Source organism: Dendrobates tinctorius, unplaced genomic scaffold (genome assembly GCF_039654945.1).
Source record: "Dendrobates tinctorius isolate UK_male_01 unplaced genomic scaffold, ASM3965494v1 ptg000022l, whole genome shotgun sequence".
Taxonomy (NCBI): domain Eukaryota; kingdom Metazoa; phylum Chordata; class Amphibia; order Anura; family Dendrobatidae; genus Dendrobates; species Dendrobates tinctorius.
This window is the reverse complement of record NW_027361690.1, coordinates 95154903-95169418: the sequence shown is the minus strand read 5'-3', so window position 1 is coordinate 95169418 and position 14516 is coordinate 95154903. Positions and strand designations below refer to the sequence as shown.

Sequence of the window (14516 nt, the reverse complement as noted above, 5' to 3'; positions counted from 1 at the left end):
GAGGACACTCAGGGGGTTCAATCCGGGTGTCCTTCCCTTCGTAAACTCTAAACTTGTGGGTGTACCCTGAGGTACTCTCACACAACTTCTAGAGTTTGATTCCGTACCTGGCCCTCTTACTGGGCAGGTATTGACGGAATCGCAGCCTTCCCTTGAAGTGAACCAAGGACTCATCCACGCAGATGTCCCTTTGGGGCACGTACACTTCAGCAAACTTTTTGTTGAAGTGTTCGATGACCGGCCGAACTTTGAACAGACGGTCAAAGTTGGGGTCATCTTGTGCGGGACACGCTGCATTATCAGTATAATGCAGAAACTTGTGGATGGCCTCAAACCGCGTCCGGGCCATGACCATTCGGAACACTGGAGTGTTGTATAAAATATCAACACTCCAATATTGCCGAATTTCCGGCTTCTTCAGTATCCCCATATGGAGGACCAGGCCCCAAAACTGCGTCATTTCAACTGCGTCTACAGGAGACCAGTTTGAAAATGTTGAACGCGGGTTTTGCTCCAAAAATTGACGAGCGTACAAATTAGTTTGCTCCACCATGAGGTTAACAAAATCCTCAGAGAAAAAGACTTTGAAAAAGTCAATTTCTGTGAGGCCGGTGGTGTCAAACTTGATTCCTGATTCTGCCACAAAATCAGGAATCAGTGGCTCGTAATTTTCGGGGGGCGAGGTCCATACGGGGAGCACTGGGTCAGCTGCGGGCATGGTGGGCGCTGCCTCATCTTCTGTCCTGGAGCGTCTGCGTGGCGGTTCCGCAGGACCCGAGGAGGAAGATGAGGAGGGGGAAGAGGAAGAAGAAGAGGATGAAGAATCCGAAAAATAAAGAAAAGTCGGATCGTCATCCAAATCGCTATCAGTTTCGGAGGCAAGTAAAGCATATGCCTCCTCCACTGAATAGCGCTGTTGGGATGAATTTGATGACATTTTTGTGTAAATATGGTGCTTGGGTGTACACTTTATTGAAAACTGTATGTGTACGTGAGGGGGGGGGGGGAGTGATTGGTGTAAACTTTCTGTAAAGAAAAAGCTGTGGAAAAAAGTCTAAAACAGCAGGCCCTAGCTGATAAGTGTCACTTATCAAAACTAGGCTGCTGGATGTGCGCACGGGGTGGCGCAAGGGGGGGTGGAAAAAAAAAAAAAAAAGGAAAACGGCAAACTCTGATAAGTGAACTGTGTCACTTATCCAAGTCTCGCAGCTGCGGGATGTGTGTACGGAGGGGCTAAGGAAAAAAAAGCGAGCTCAAGTGTTGATCGGTGAACTGCGTCACCAATCAACGCTCGGCGGCTGCGCACGGAGGTGGCGCAAAAGTGGGGTGGAGGGGGGTAAAAATAGGGGGAAGGGGGATGGGGGATTGGGGTGGATGAAGAGAGATTGGGCAGGGATCAACAGTTAGGGTTATAGTTAGGTGGCACAAAGGGGGGTGAAAAAAATGAAAAGCGGCAGGCACAAGCTTGGATAAGTGACGTGTGTCACTTATCCAACTTTTGCGGCTGCGGGATGTGTGTACGGAAGTGGCGCAAAGGGGGCTAAGGAAAAAAAAGCGAGCTCAAGTGTTGATCGGTGAACTGCGTCACCAATCAACGCTCGGCAGCTGCGCACGGAGGTGGCGCAAAAGTGGGGTGGAGGGGGGTAAAAATAGGGGGAAGGGGGATGGGGGGATTGGGGTGGATGAAGATAGATTGGGCAGGGATCAACAGTTAGGGTTGTAGTTAGGTGGCACAAAGGGGGGTGAAAAAAATGAAAAACGGCAGGCACAAGCTTGGATAAGTGACGTGTGTCACTTATCCAACTTTTGCGGCTGCGGAATGTGTGAACGGAAGTGGCGCAAAGGGGGCTAAGGAAAAAAAAGCGAGCGCGAGTGTTGATCGGTGAACTGCGTCACCGATCAACGCTCGCCAGCTGCGCACGGAGGTGGCGCAAAAGTGGGGTGGAGGGGGGTAAGAGGGGGGGTGGAGGGATGAAGATAGATTGGGGGGGTGAAGATAGATTGGGCAGGGGATCAGGGATCAATTAACACTTACAATTGTAGTTTTCTTTCTTCTTCTTCTTCTTTCTTCTGCAGGGATTGTGATGCTACAAGCTGTGGCACCACAATACCCAGCACAGGAGCTCTTGCTGCGTCCGACCTCTCTGCAGGAATCCTCAGCTAGAGCGAGGACCCCTGCAGACAGGTCAGACAGGTCAGAGACAGGTCAGGGGGCAGGTCACAGAGCGGTCACATCGCTGCTGTGACCTGTCATTGGTGGGATCGAATGATTACATCGATCCCACCAATCCCTGATCTGCCTGGTGACCATGGCAACTGCCTAGAATCGGAGCTCACAGCTCCGATTACTAGGCAGGTCATGCCCAGGTCACCAGCAGGGCACAGAGCGGTCACATGGTGACCGCAGCTGTGCCCTGTGGTTGGCGCGATCGCCGATCTAATCGATCGTGCCAGCCAACTCCTGCAGGCCCTGCTGGGCCTGCATCAGGCTCCAGCACGATCGGTGCTAATATAGCACCGATCCTGGCCGGTACTGGCAGGGCACAGCGGCGATATAGCGCCGCTGTGCACTGCGATTGGCTCGATCGATCAGATCAGCGATCGCGCCAATCCGGGTGCTTTTTGCCGTTGCCAGGCACCGGCTCTAGGATCGAGTACATCGGTACTCGATCCCCGCCTAGGACATCATTGTTTCAGCCAAGCTGATTGGCTGAAACAATGAGAAACGCTGCGATTGGCTGTTCAAAATTGAACAGACAATCACAGCGCTCTGGATGCCGGGGGGGCGGGATCGCAGCCCGGGATGCCGACGCCATCTTTTCTAAGGTGAGATGGCGTCGGAATTTTAATGCGATCACCGCGACTTTAGTCGCGGTATCGCATTAAAGGGCCCGACGTACTATCCCGTCCACGGTCATACGGGCCCGGGTACCGTGGACGGGATAGTACGTCGGATGTCAGGAAGGGGTTAAAAGGCCAGAGGCAGCATGGAATCACAGGCAAGGGAAAGAAGACCTGGTGCACAGTCTGGCCCCTGCGCACCAAAATCTAATCAGAAGAAAATTTCAAATATTGATTAAAGACCAACAAAGCAGTTTTCCTCACCAAAGGTATCAATATAATCAGTAGTACAGCTCCATTACAGCCATGTCTTTACTTTACACATTACAAAATTGTGCTGATGGATTCTCTTTAAAAGGGAACCTGTCATTATGAAAATGCAGTCCAATCTGCAGACACCATGTTATAGAGCAGGAGGAGCTGAGCAAATGAATACATAATTTCATGAGAAAAGATTCAGTATAACGTGTTTTCATCATTTAATCGTCTGCTCGTTCTGGGATTTGTAGCCCAGTGGGCGGTCCTATCAGTGACTGAAAGCTATCTCTGCACGCAGACTTATAGAAATAGAGCTGTCAGTCACTGATAGTCCAGTGGGCGGTCCTACAACGCTGCATTACCTAATGGTGTATTGAGACAATGCCTTAGTCTCCATACATCAGAATTGTTTACAGCCATAAAATGGACCAGAATTAAAATGGTAATCAATTATATAACCTTCAAGTAATACACGTTCACAGATAAATTCTCACACTCACTTGTGTTTTTTCTCCATGGCAGTAAAAGTGACTCCTGTGTCCCATAGTCCCAGTCCTTAGCCCAATGCAGAAGCATTACCTCCGGCTCTTCTCTCAGAGCAGTCAGTGCACCTTGCAGCGTCTTCACCTCTGGAGACGTAGCAGAGATTCCCCATGAAGGCCTGGAAGACATATCATAGCCCACAATCAATGTTCCCGTTACGGGCTGTACTGTACAGTCGAGCAGCACAGTTAGATTACCTAGGGTTAGCCACTCTTTTCCTCTCGTCAGTAATCTGGCACCCACTGCCATACAGTTCCTCTAGTCTGCATACTGTGCGGATCGCTTGTTGTTGCTGTTCTGAAAAAAGTCCTTCTTTCTGCAGCAGATCAACCTAAAACGAGACACTTTGAGGTCAGCCATCCCCAAGCTCAAACTGGCAAAGCAGCAATACACCATACACACCAAGAGCGTTCGGACTCCTACATCCGATGTGTGCAAACATATACGATGAAGTTCGTCCCATCTGGAATAGCCCTGAAATAAAGATTTAAGCATTAATATTATGAGGCATAGGTAGATTGAGAACCCATAAGTCTGGTGCCATAATACAGAAATATCAAGCTGTTTTTTCACACTTAGGAGTGAGCGTAGAGCACACGTACACATTCTGCAATGCTTCTCTATAAGTTGGAGGGGCCATTAGAACACTCAATATGTTTAATGATATGCAGGCAACAAACGAAAATTAAGTAGAAATTACTCAAAAAGGGAGAAGATACAGATTAGATATTAGAAAAAAACTATTTGACAATGCGGGTGATCAATGAGTGGAACAGGCTGCCACGAGAGGTGGTGATTTCTCAATGTAAGTCTTCAAACAGAGGCAGGACAGACATCTGTCTGAGATGGTTTAGTGAATCCTGCTTTGGGGAGCGGGTTGGACCCGATGACCTTGGAGGTCCCTTCCAATTCAACCATTCTATGATTCTATGAAGTGCATCTTATCTGGTTTCCTGAAAATAAGATTTCTCAACCAACTGGAGATAGACCCAGCAGACTAGCAGTAAAGAAATCCCAGTAATTTTGGTGACGCCTTCCACATCAGGGGCATACAACTGGGTCATGGCATGGAGTAATCTCATTTTCTCCACTTGCTTTGCCTATATAAACCAATAAGTTTAAAGGGAACCTGTCCCCCCCCACGGCGTTTTTCAGTTAAAGAGCCACCTTCAGCAGCACTAAGGCTGCATTCTGTGAAGGTGTCAGCCGCCTACCATGTACCAGGCAGCGACACACAGGGGCATCATGATGGACAGATGTGGGCGGCGCCGAGACACCGGACAGGCATGATGGACGGATGGTAGGCAGCCGATACAGGGGGACACATCATACCTATGGGACACATTACAGGTATGAGGAGCTATTTATAAAAGTCGATATTTCAGCATTACTAGGGGTCAGAAAAAGAGGAGCCACCTTCACAGAATGCAGCCTTAGTGCTGCTGAAGGTGGCTCTTCAACTGATAAACACCCTGGGGGGTGACAGGTTTCCTTTAAGGAAGACCAAATAACTGAAATTGTGCAATCAAGACTACAACGCTCTCCTGGGATTGTGTAATAAAATGTTGTATTTCAGAAACAATGTTATTTATCATTTTAACTAGCTGCTGGCCAGATTCTAAAGTGATATACTCACCATCCGACGGCCCCCGGACTATGTCCCTCCTCTCCACGCTCCCGGCATCTTCCGTTCCCAGTAATGCTTTGCGCCAAAGACCGCTGCTGACGTCACTCTCCCGAGAGCGCAACGTCATCAGCGGTCTTTGGCGCAAAGCCTTACAGGGAACGGAAGATGCCGGGAGCGTGGAGAGGAGAGAAAAAGTCCGGAGGCCGTCGGAAGGTGAGTATATCACTCTTTATTCTAATTCTATTTTTTACACGTTTATGGTACCCAGGGTCCGGAGGACTCTCCTCTCCTCTGGACCCTGGGTACCGCTAGCCGGTCAGCTCCCGGCTGCGTCGCCGCTGATGCCCGTGCACCCGGAGATGAGCGGCGCTAGTCGCTGATCTCCCGACCATAGCGGTGGCGTGCGTCCTTCTAATTGAGGACTGCGCCTGTCGCTGATTGGTCGAGGCATGGCGGCCGCGACCAATCAGCAACGCAGGATTTCGGTATATAGAGAGAGAGAGAGAAAACTGTGGCATTAAAGGGATTGCTAAACAGGGAAATATTTTTTTAAATGAGAAATAGTGATATTAAAAAATAAAATAAGTGAAACTGACCCTGCCAGATTCAATTGTTTCGATGACAACCCAATGGTACCCTGCAAAAGATCTAAGGGTGGGCTGATGGTGCAGCAGAGTCCCCCACTTCTGTTTAACCAAATTGCATGCCATGGTTGCTATTGACTGTAACATGTGAGTGGTTAAACTGCCAGGATCAGTGTTCGCACGACACAGTTACAAGATAGGGGGGCTAGGTTCTCTTTCCCTATCCCTAAAGCTAGGGGACCCCTAGCTATCCCTCCTCACCAAATTACTTCTGATGGTGAAGACACTGGGGCCACATGCCTTACTGAGCTCCTGAATCTGCAATTATCTGTCTCCTCCCCCACCAACAAAAGTGGAGAGGAGTTGTGTATATAAATACACAAACCAGTTTAACAAGGAAAGAAGTACAGAGATAAATTAAAATTCCAATCATGCAAATATACACTCACAAACAGCAGAGTGGAACACGGGGAAGTAAAGGAAGGGAAAATCAAATATGAGAGGATGAAGATATGCACACAGACAATTCACCAAGCAACAGTCTACTGTACAACACTCCAAAACGCTTCCTCAAACAACCAACGCCTCCATCTCCAGAACCAGGCAATATGAAACACTGGAATTCCCTGATTGCCAGAGGCCATCATATATAGCAGTGGGGAGTGGACAACACTGAACAACTGTGACCATCAAAGCAGGAAAGCTCCAGCTCTCAACTGAACAGATTAACATCCACACTGCTAGCAGAAATCCGCACTGTTTAATATGAGCGTAAAGTGCTTCTAATCAGTGCAGGAGTTCAATAAATCAGACAGAGTGGTCTTCTGGCTCTTTTCTGTCGCAGTAAACCTGCGACAGGTGTTCTCTCTAATCCTGGTGGTGACAGCCAGGTATCAGCACCCGCTGTTTGTCGATTAGGCTAAGCTCTGATTTTCATTTTACTACTGGTGACATATCACTAAACCATAGCATCAAAGTCTACTCAGCAGCACAAATGATCATTTTGATCCTTTGTATCCACTAGAACAAAGTAGCAGCAGCAATAGAAGGGGAATCATACACAAGAGGAAGCTGTACAGACATTCCTTAGAACCACTGCTACTTTGTATTCATGAATACAGGGGTCCGACTAGTAAAGCTGTGTTGGTCTCACTCTAGTGATAAGAGTTATTGAGTAGGTTCTCTGTATGTCAGTGATGTCATCACATTGCCTATTAAATATCATTTTAAAGCTTTCAATATAGGCACAATGCAAGAACGTTCACTATTCTCAAAACCAACAATGTCAGCAAGAGCTGTATTCTAGACAGACATAATGTGTGATCCATTGCTCACCATGTTCTGGAGAAGCTGGCAGGCCTCTGACAAACGAGTCTCCTGAAGACATCTGAAAACCAGTTTCAAGCTTTCTCTTTTGAACCAGGTCAAGCTGGAAGGGTAACGGCCCTGTGCTCGTAAGAAGGTTTGGGCCTCAGGGATGCAATTTGTCAGGATGGCATCTGAAATTAAATTCTAAACAAGCATGAAAGAACATTAGAAGTACAGGAAACCAGCAAGAGATCCAAGTAAACTGTCTGAGTATTTCCTCTAGTTTCAGATTATAGAAGTCACATTACCTCCACAGACATGTTCTCCCACAATCCATGTCTTCTCTCAGCACGTGGGACCCTCACAGGAGGCAGCTGCTGCTGAAACCTCTTCATAAAAGGTCGGAGCTTGGCAATGTAACCAGTCAGAATTCCCATGCATTTTTCTAGGCCGGGGTCCAGCTCTATGCAAAAGAAAAACAGCAGCTCGTCAACGTAGTTCTGACATGTAGCTATATTGGAAAGTTTATGTCATTACTGCTACTATTTTTTCACACATTTGCTGATGGTAATGACTTTTAATGGACAGCTTTAATCCGGATTCATGAACTGCTCCTTAGTCTGAAGTTCTTGTATGGAATATTACTTGTATTTTATTTTACCAAGAGTGGACAACTTATGATATCTAACTTGTTATCTGTACCACCCACAATATCCATATGTTATACAACACACACACACACATATATATAATTTTCCCCTAAACTCCAGAGTTGGAACAGTGCAGTCTTATGAAAAACTCACACTCAGGTCATTCACATAGTGCGATATACAACCTTTTTTTTTTTTTCCCTGTGTGTGTCTGTCTGCTATTGAGACTCCCGGGAGCCGCACATGCGCACTTTATGCTTCATTTCATGTCATCTGCACCGCGCTGTAATAACAGCGCACATGCAGCTGACACCTTGAGCAGAGACGTCTGTCTGCCAGGTTTTCAGCTTTCCTCGTTATTTCTGGTTTGGGTCTGACATGTTCCTTCACAGGTGGCTAGACTGAGCGCTTCATATACAGGTATTTAAAGGCTTTAGCAGCAATGTCATGCATACTTCCCCTGATGAAGCCGTCTTGATACGGTGACACGCGTTGGGTTTCCTCCCTTCTGCCGTCCTGTCTGTACTGTTGCCTTGGTATGGACCTTTCATGCATTTCATTATACCTGTTTCACATGTGAGCTGTTGCTTCTAACCGTGAGAGGGCTGCCATTCACTGGGCATACTTGGCTGTTTTTCAACAGCGTTTTTTGCCTGATATCTTATTGCCACTTATTTATGTGGCGTCTTTCATGCAGATCCACATTAGTGTGGTTTTCACTTGGTATTATCATGGCTTCTTGAATAATATCTGCCTGTTTGATACTTTATTACCACTCATTTAAGTGGTTTTATGTGTGCAGCTCAGCATCCAGTGCGGTTATTTATTTATTCATCTTTATGGGATTGAACCATTTTGTGCACATGTTGTGCGCTGGTCTACATATATTTTTTCTGGACCTTCATCTCAAGTATTGTGGATGTTATATATTCTATTAGACTATGTGGCACTTCAGCTGTGATGGACATGAGATCCATGGTATTTATCCATGTGAAGGCTATTTTATCGTGTGAGTCTCCAGCATTAGGGCGATTTGATCAGGATTGTGCGCCATTAGGTGCTCTTTGCTGTAACTATATATTTACATCTATCATATGGATACACCTTATTGTGGATGTTTTTCCTTTTTTTGTTCCTTTATTTATGCTGATGATATACAGTATGCATGAGACTCAATTCATTATTGTATTGATCAGGACTAACAGGGGGATTGTATTCCCTTTTTGTTTTTACATGTTTTTAAATTTATATTGTTGTCAATAAAGCTTTTTCTATTATTATTATATATATATATATATATCGGTGGTGTGCATTTTTATGTGGTCTTCTTTCCTTTTTTGTTGCATTTGATGTCGATGGATGCTAGGAACTCTCCTTTTTCCATGGAAGCGACAACTGATCGGAGAGATTCCAATCGGAATCGCCGTACCTTGACAAACTGATCTAACAGTTTGAGATCCAGTATAGGTCGCATCGTCCCGTCCTTCTTTGGAACCATAACATGGTTTGAATAAAAACTTTCGTCTTGAGGGACCGGAATGATGACTCCGTCCCTTTGCAGCGCCTGAACGGCCCGAAGGAAGGCTGTTGTCTTTTTCTTGGGGGGGTGAGGACCGGAAAAAAAGTGTCGGGGGGGGGAGAGAAAGCTATCTTGTATACGGAGGACACCAGCTTCCTGACCCACTTGTCGTGGACGACTGCGAGCCAGGTGTGACTGAAGGAAAGTAGACAACCACCTAGTTTGTCGGTGTCCGCCGGATACCGCAACAAGTCATTGTGTAGAGGATCTATGGGATCTGGCTCCCCTAGATCCAGATGCCCTTGGCCTGGGCTTCCAAGAGCGGATAGGTCTGTATGAGACCTGGGAGCCTATGTTTCCGCATGGGGACCGACTTGATATGGAAGAGAAGGTAGTGGAGGACCAACCGGAACTGTTGTGAAAAGGTCGAAAACGCGTCGGCTGTTGGTTCCGAAACGGCCGTACAGCCTTTTGTTGAGGAAGGAATTTACTTTTCTCCCCGGTAGTATCAGAAATGAGCTTGTCCAGTTTATCTCCAAATAGGCGACCAGTTTGATAGGCCAGAGAAGTCAACGATCTTTTAGATGTGGCATCTGCCCGCCAGTCGCGGAGCCATAGGGCTCTTCTAATGGAAATTCAATTAGCAACATCTGAAGAAACGTCCACTACAAAGTCCCCTGAGTGAATTATCTGCCTGGCAACACTGGCTGCCTCTGGAGGAAGATTGCTACCCTGGAAGGCAGTAATTAAGACTTCTGCCCAAGGGGCCTTTGCCTTAGCGAACCAAGTCGCCGCAAAAGATGGAAAAAGCGCCGCTCCTGAAGCGTCAAAAACTGAGTGAGCAAGGTAGTCAATTTGACAATTGGAGGGGTTTCTGACTGAAGAGCCCTCAGAAACGGATAGGAGCGTTTTAGAAGCAAGACGCGATACAGGAGGGTCCACCGAAGGGGACTGTAACTAATCCTTCATTAAGTCTGGAGCAAAAGGGTATTTAACCTTAGTAGACTTTTGCCCTGTGAACCGCTTATGTGGACGATCCTTAGGTTTCTGGACAATGTCCTTAAACTCTGGATGGCTGGTAAATAACCTGCGCACACGTTTGGTCCTCTTAAATGAGATAACGTGTTCTGGAGCGGGAATATTTTCCTCATCCAACTTCAGAATCCTGCGGACTGATTCTATAAGAGAATCAAGTGACTCTTGGTCAGTTGGAGGATTCTGAGGGGCTGGCGTGTCAGATTCGAATTCAGAGTCGTGCTCGCTGCGAACATTAGGAGAGGGAGAGCGAGAGACAGAACTCGCCAGAGTGCGCGCCTCACAGCCGTCCCTGAGCAGACTGGGGTAAAATACATGGCCCCCAAGACTAGTACTGCGCCTCTCGTACAGAGCGAGAGGCGCCAAGGACGAAAGCGGCGGCACTAACGGTGGGTGGCGCTATGCAAATTGCGGCCTAATAGGCCGAAAAAGCCGGGGACTATATTTTTGGCCTACCCACTGTAAGCGCCGGAAGCGGGGGGGGGGGGGCGCAATGGGGCGCTGGTGTACCACCGCTGATACGAAGTCAGCGCTTCTCCCGGGGACCAGGACCCGACCCCATACCTCCGATCCAGTGCTCAGGCAGGCAGCGCTGTCCGGGGCCTTCCAGCTGCAGGGCTCTCATCCTCCCAGGCGATGCAGCAGAGCTGGAAGAGCTCTTAAAGGGGTATTGCTCAATCGATCCTGTGCCTCCTACAGACACTAAGCAAGAACTAGAGAAATCTCAGCCAGCAAGAGGGTGTATACTGCAGAGGAGGAGTTAACTTTTTTTCTATGTTTACTTAGTGTCCTCTTAGTGGCAAGCAGCATAAAACCCACTGTCTGTGTCCCCCAATGAGGTGTAGGAGAAATGAATATTAATTTTTCTTAAGTAACTGCAAACGTGACCGCCAGTCGCAGTAGGAAGGCGGTGGCTGACACTGCGCGTTACTGAAGAGCAATGAATACTCACTGCTCTCTGCGATGAACAGTCCCGGTGAGTATTCCGGCTGCTGTGCTCTGCTTGTGAGCAGCACATGACGTCCCTGCCATGCGCTGCTTACAAGCATTAAGCAGTATCTGGCAACGAAGCAGGATGCTGCGAGGGAGTGGACGGCAAGTGCAATGTTTTTTTTTTTTTTTTTAATTGTTTCTGATGGGTCCATGCATACCAGGACCGGAATGGTCCAATCATACCAAAATAAGAATGGGTCCAATCCTACCAGGAATGATGGGACCCAATCATACCAGGATGCCAAAAACAAATGAATACTCATTGCCCTCCAAATCCATGGGCGTTGAATGCAGTGAATTTTCATTTCTCTTTAGCAGGGGCCACAGGAGTTAGCTACAGCCACCGGCTCCTGCCTATGTGACCCACTGCTCCGCCAAAACCGCTCCTCCACCTCAGCCAGAGCCGGTAAATCTGGACTATAAGATCCACCCCCCATTTTCCTCCACATTTTTGGGATGAAAAAAAGTGTGTCTTAAAGCACGAGAAATAAGGTAAATAGCTACATATGAATAGGAAACATGATGGGAAAATTACAGAAACGTACCAGATTGCAAATTGCAGACTGTCAGCAACTGAGCATTGAGGAATTGGAGCATAAGCTGCAGCAAGTGCTCAGAGAAGTGTTTGCTCTGAGTCTCTTGATCTGTGCAATGGATGTAAGAGTAGAGCAGATCTAGAGCCGGCACAAGATCTTGTACATCTGTAAAATATGTTAGAGAATGGAAGAAAGAGTAAATCCAATGCAGATGACACCCACAGCCAAGCAGCACAATGCTTTAATTTTGTCCTTGTCCTTACTGCAGAGGAAGAGCTCAGAACGAACGCCTCCATCGTCACAAGGTAAAGAGCTCAGGATGCTATCTTTGCTCTTTAGGAAAAAGTCTACTGTATCCAACTGTCTGTTCTCCAGGCCGGCCTGAAAGAGGACAGAGAATACTTTGATAAAAAGCTATCTTGAAGACTCAAACAGAAAGAAAACAGTTAATTTCCTTTTACCTCCAGTGTGTGGATAGGTACAGAACAACGCCCCCAATTATTTAGGTGGCAGAGAGTATCTGCAGTACTGGCACTACCATGGATCATTAACCGGGTCAGGAACTCATTCTGTGTCACCGAAAAAAGGACAAGGGAAAGGCCACGATCTGAAGGGAAAAAAATGCACAGAAAGAAGAGCAATTGAAACTGAATCTATCATTGTACACTGTGTTCCAAATTATTATGCAAAAAATATTTCCTCATATTCTCTCTTAATTACGTATATGAATTGCAGTTATTGTTATTTTCCAGTCATCTAATATTCTAGTATAATTGCAATGTTTTTGAACAAACTGCCTATGAAAACAGTATATTTTGAAAAATAATAAACTCAAAATGCATGTTCCAAATTATTATGCACAGCAGAGTTTTCAACCTTTTTATTTTGAACAAAAAAATGGTCAATTGTGAAATAAGCATTATCAGCTTATTACAAAATGAAATCAAACAGTTTTCAAGTCAAAACTTTATTCTAGGTGATGTTACATTTGCACATAGGACCCCTTGTTCGAAAGAAGCTTCTGAACTCTCTCGTCCATTGAATTTGTCAGTTTTTGGATGGTTTGTGCTTCAATTGTTTTGCATGTGGACAGAATACCCTCCCAGAGCTGTTGCTTAGATGTGAACTGCCTCCCGCCATCATAGACACTCCTTTTGATGATGCTCCAGAGGTTCTCAATGGGGTTGAGGTCAGGGGAAGATGGTGGCCACACCATAAGTTTGTCCTCTTTTATGCCCATAGCAGCCAGAGATGCAGATGTGTTATTTGCAGCATGAGATGGTGCATTATCATGCATGAAAATGATCTTGCTGCGGAAAGCACGGTTCTTCCTCTTGAACCATGGCAGGAAGTGCTGTTTTAGAAACTCCACATAGATTATGGAGTTCATCTTTACCCCTTCAGGGATCCTAAAGGGGCCGACAATCTTTCTCCCCATGATTCCAGTCCAAAACATTACTCCACCTCCTCCTTGTTGGCGCCTTAGCCGTGTTTTCATGGGGTGTCCATCAACCAGCCATCCTCCACTCCATCCATATGGACCATTGAGCGTTGCACGGCACTCATCGGTGAACAAAACAGTTTGGAAGTCAGTCTTCATGTATCGTTTGGCCCACTGGAGCCGTTTCTGCTTGTGTGCAGTGGGGATAGAGGTGGTCGACAGGATGGCTTACGCACAGCTGCAAACCTCTGAAGGACCCTGCATCTTGTTGTTCGGGGGACGTTGGAGGCACCAGCAGCTTCAAAAATTTGTCTGCTGCTATGACAAGGCATTTTTGCAGCTGCTCTTTTAACCTGACGCAATTGCCTGTTGGAAAGAGTCCTCAATTTTTCCTTATCAGCACGCACACGTGTGTGCTGGGAATCAGCTACATACTTCTTGATTGTGCGATGATCACGATGAAGTGTCTTGGCAATGATGATTGTAGTCATGCCTTGACCTAAATACTCCACAATTTGTTGCTTCTCAGCAGCCGACACATCCTTTTTTCTTTCCCATTTTGTAGGCTGCTTAATAATGTGGAACAGCCTTCTTAAGTAGTCTTGCCTTTATTTGGACACACCTGCCAAACTAATTTGCACAGGTATCTGCAATTGCTTTCAGTGATATAAAGAGCCCTGACACACATCACCATCAATGAGTTTAAATGACAAACAAAAAAATTCTAACCTTATCACTCCTAAAATCTTTTTGCATAATAATTTGGAACAGTTTAATGTGATGTCCACATGTGGGTCATTTCTTTCCCAAAAAGCTCTACAGCTTTTTATCTGTTTTTTGCAAAAAATAGGGATTTTTGTGTACTCACCGTAAAATCCTTTTCTCCGAGCCAATCATTGGGGGACACAGAGACCGTGGGTGTTATACTGCTGGCCACTAGGAGGACACTAAGTAAACCAGAAAAAAAGTTAGCTCCTGCCCTGCAGTATACACCCTCTCGCTGGCTGAGATTCTCCAGTTCGATGAAAAAAGCAGTAGGGGCAAAAACAGTTAACAATAACCATAACAATATCAATGCCTAAGAATGCTACAGTGAGCCAATAGGCTGAAAAGGGTGGGTGCTGTGTCCCAACAATGATTGGCTCGGAGATAAGGATTTTACGGTGAGAACACAAAAATCC

At 46.4% G+C, this 14516-nt stretch overlaps 1 protein-coding gene across 2 annotated transcripts in view; it reads right to left on the bottom strand.

The window, feature by feature from the left end:
- SPG11 (SPG11 vesicle trafficking associated, spatacsin) overlaps positions 1-14516 on the bottom strand; it is a 103418-nt gene that overhangs the window by 54226 nt on the left and 34676 nt on the right. For both annotated transcript variants that reach the window (XM_073568981.1, XM_073568982.1), the window contains exons 8-15: positions 12356-12501; positions 12158-12275; positions 11904-12059; positions 7470-7624; positions 7189-7365; positions 4045-4116; positions 3840-3973; positions 3600-3760 (exon numbers count right to left, since the gene is read on the bottom strand). In XM_073568981.1, coding sequence (XP_073425082.1) covers positions 3600-3760; positions 3840-3973; positions 4045-4116; positions 7189-7365; positions 7470-7624; positions 11904-12059; positions 12158-12275; positions 12356-12501 — 1119 coding nt within the window. The remainder of the gene's footprint in view (positions 1-3599; positions 3761-3839; positions 3974-4044; positions 4117-7188; positions 7366-7469; positions 7625-11903; positions 12060-12157; positions 12276-12355; positions 12502-14516) is intronic.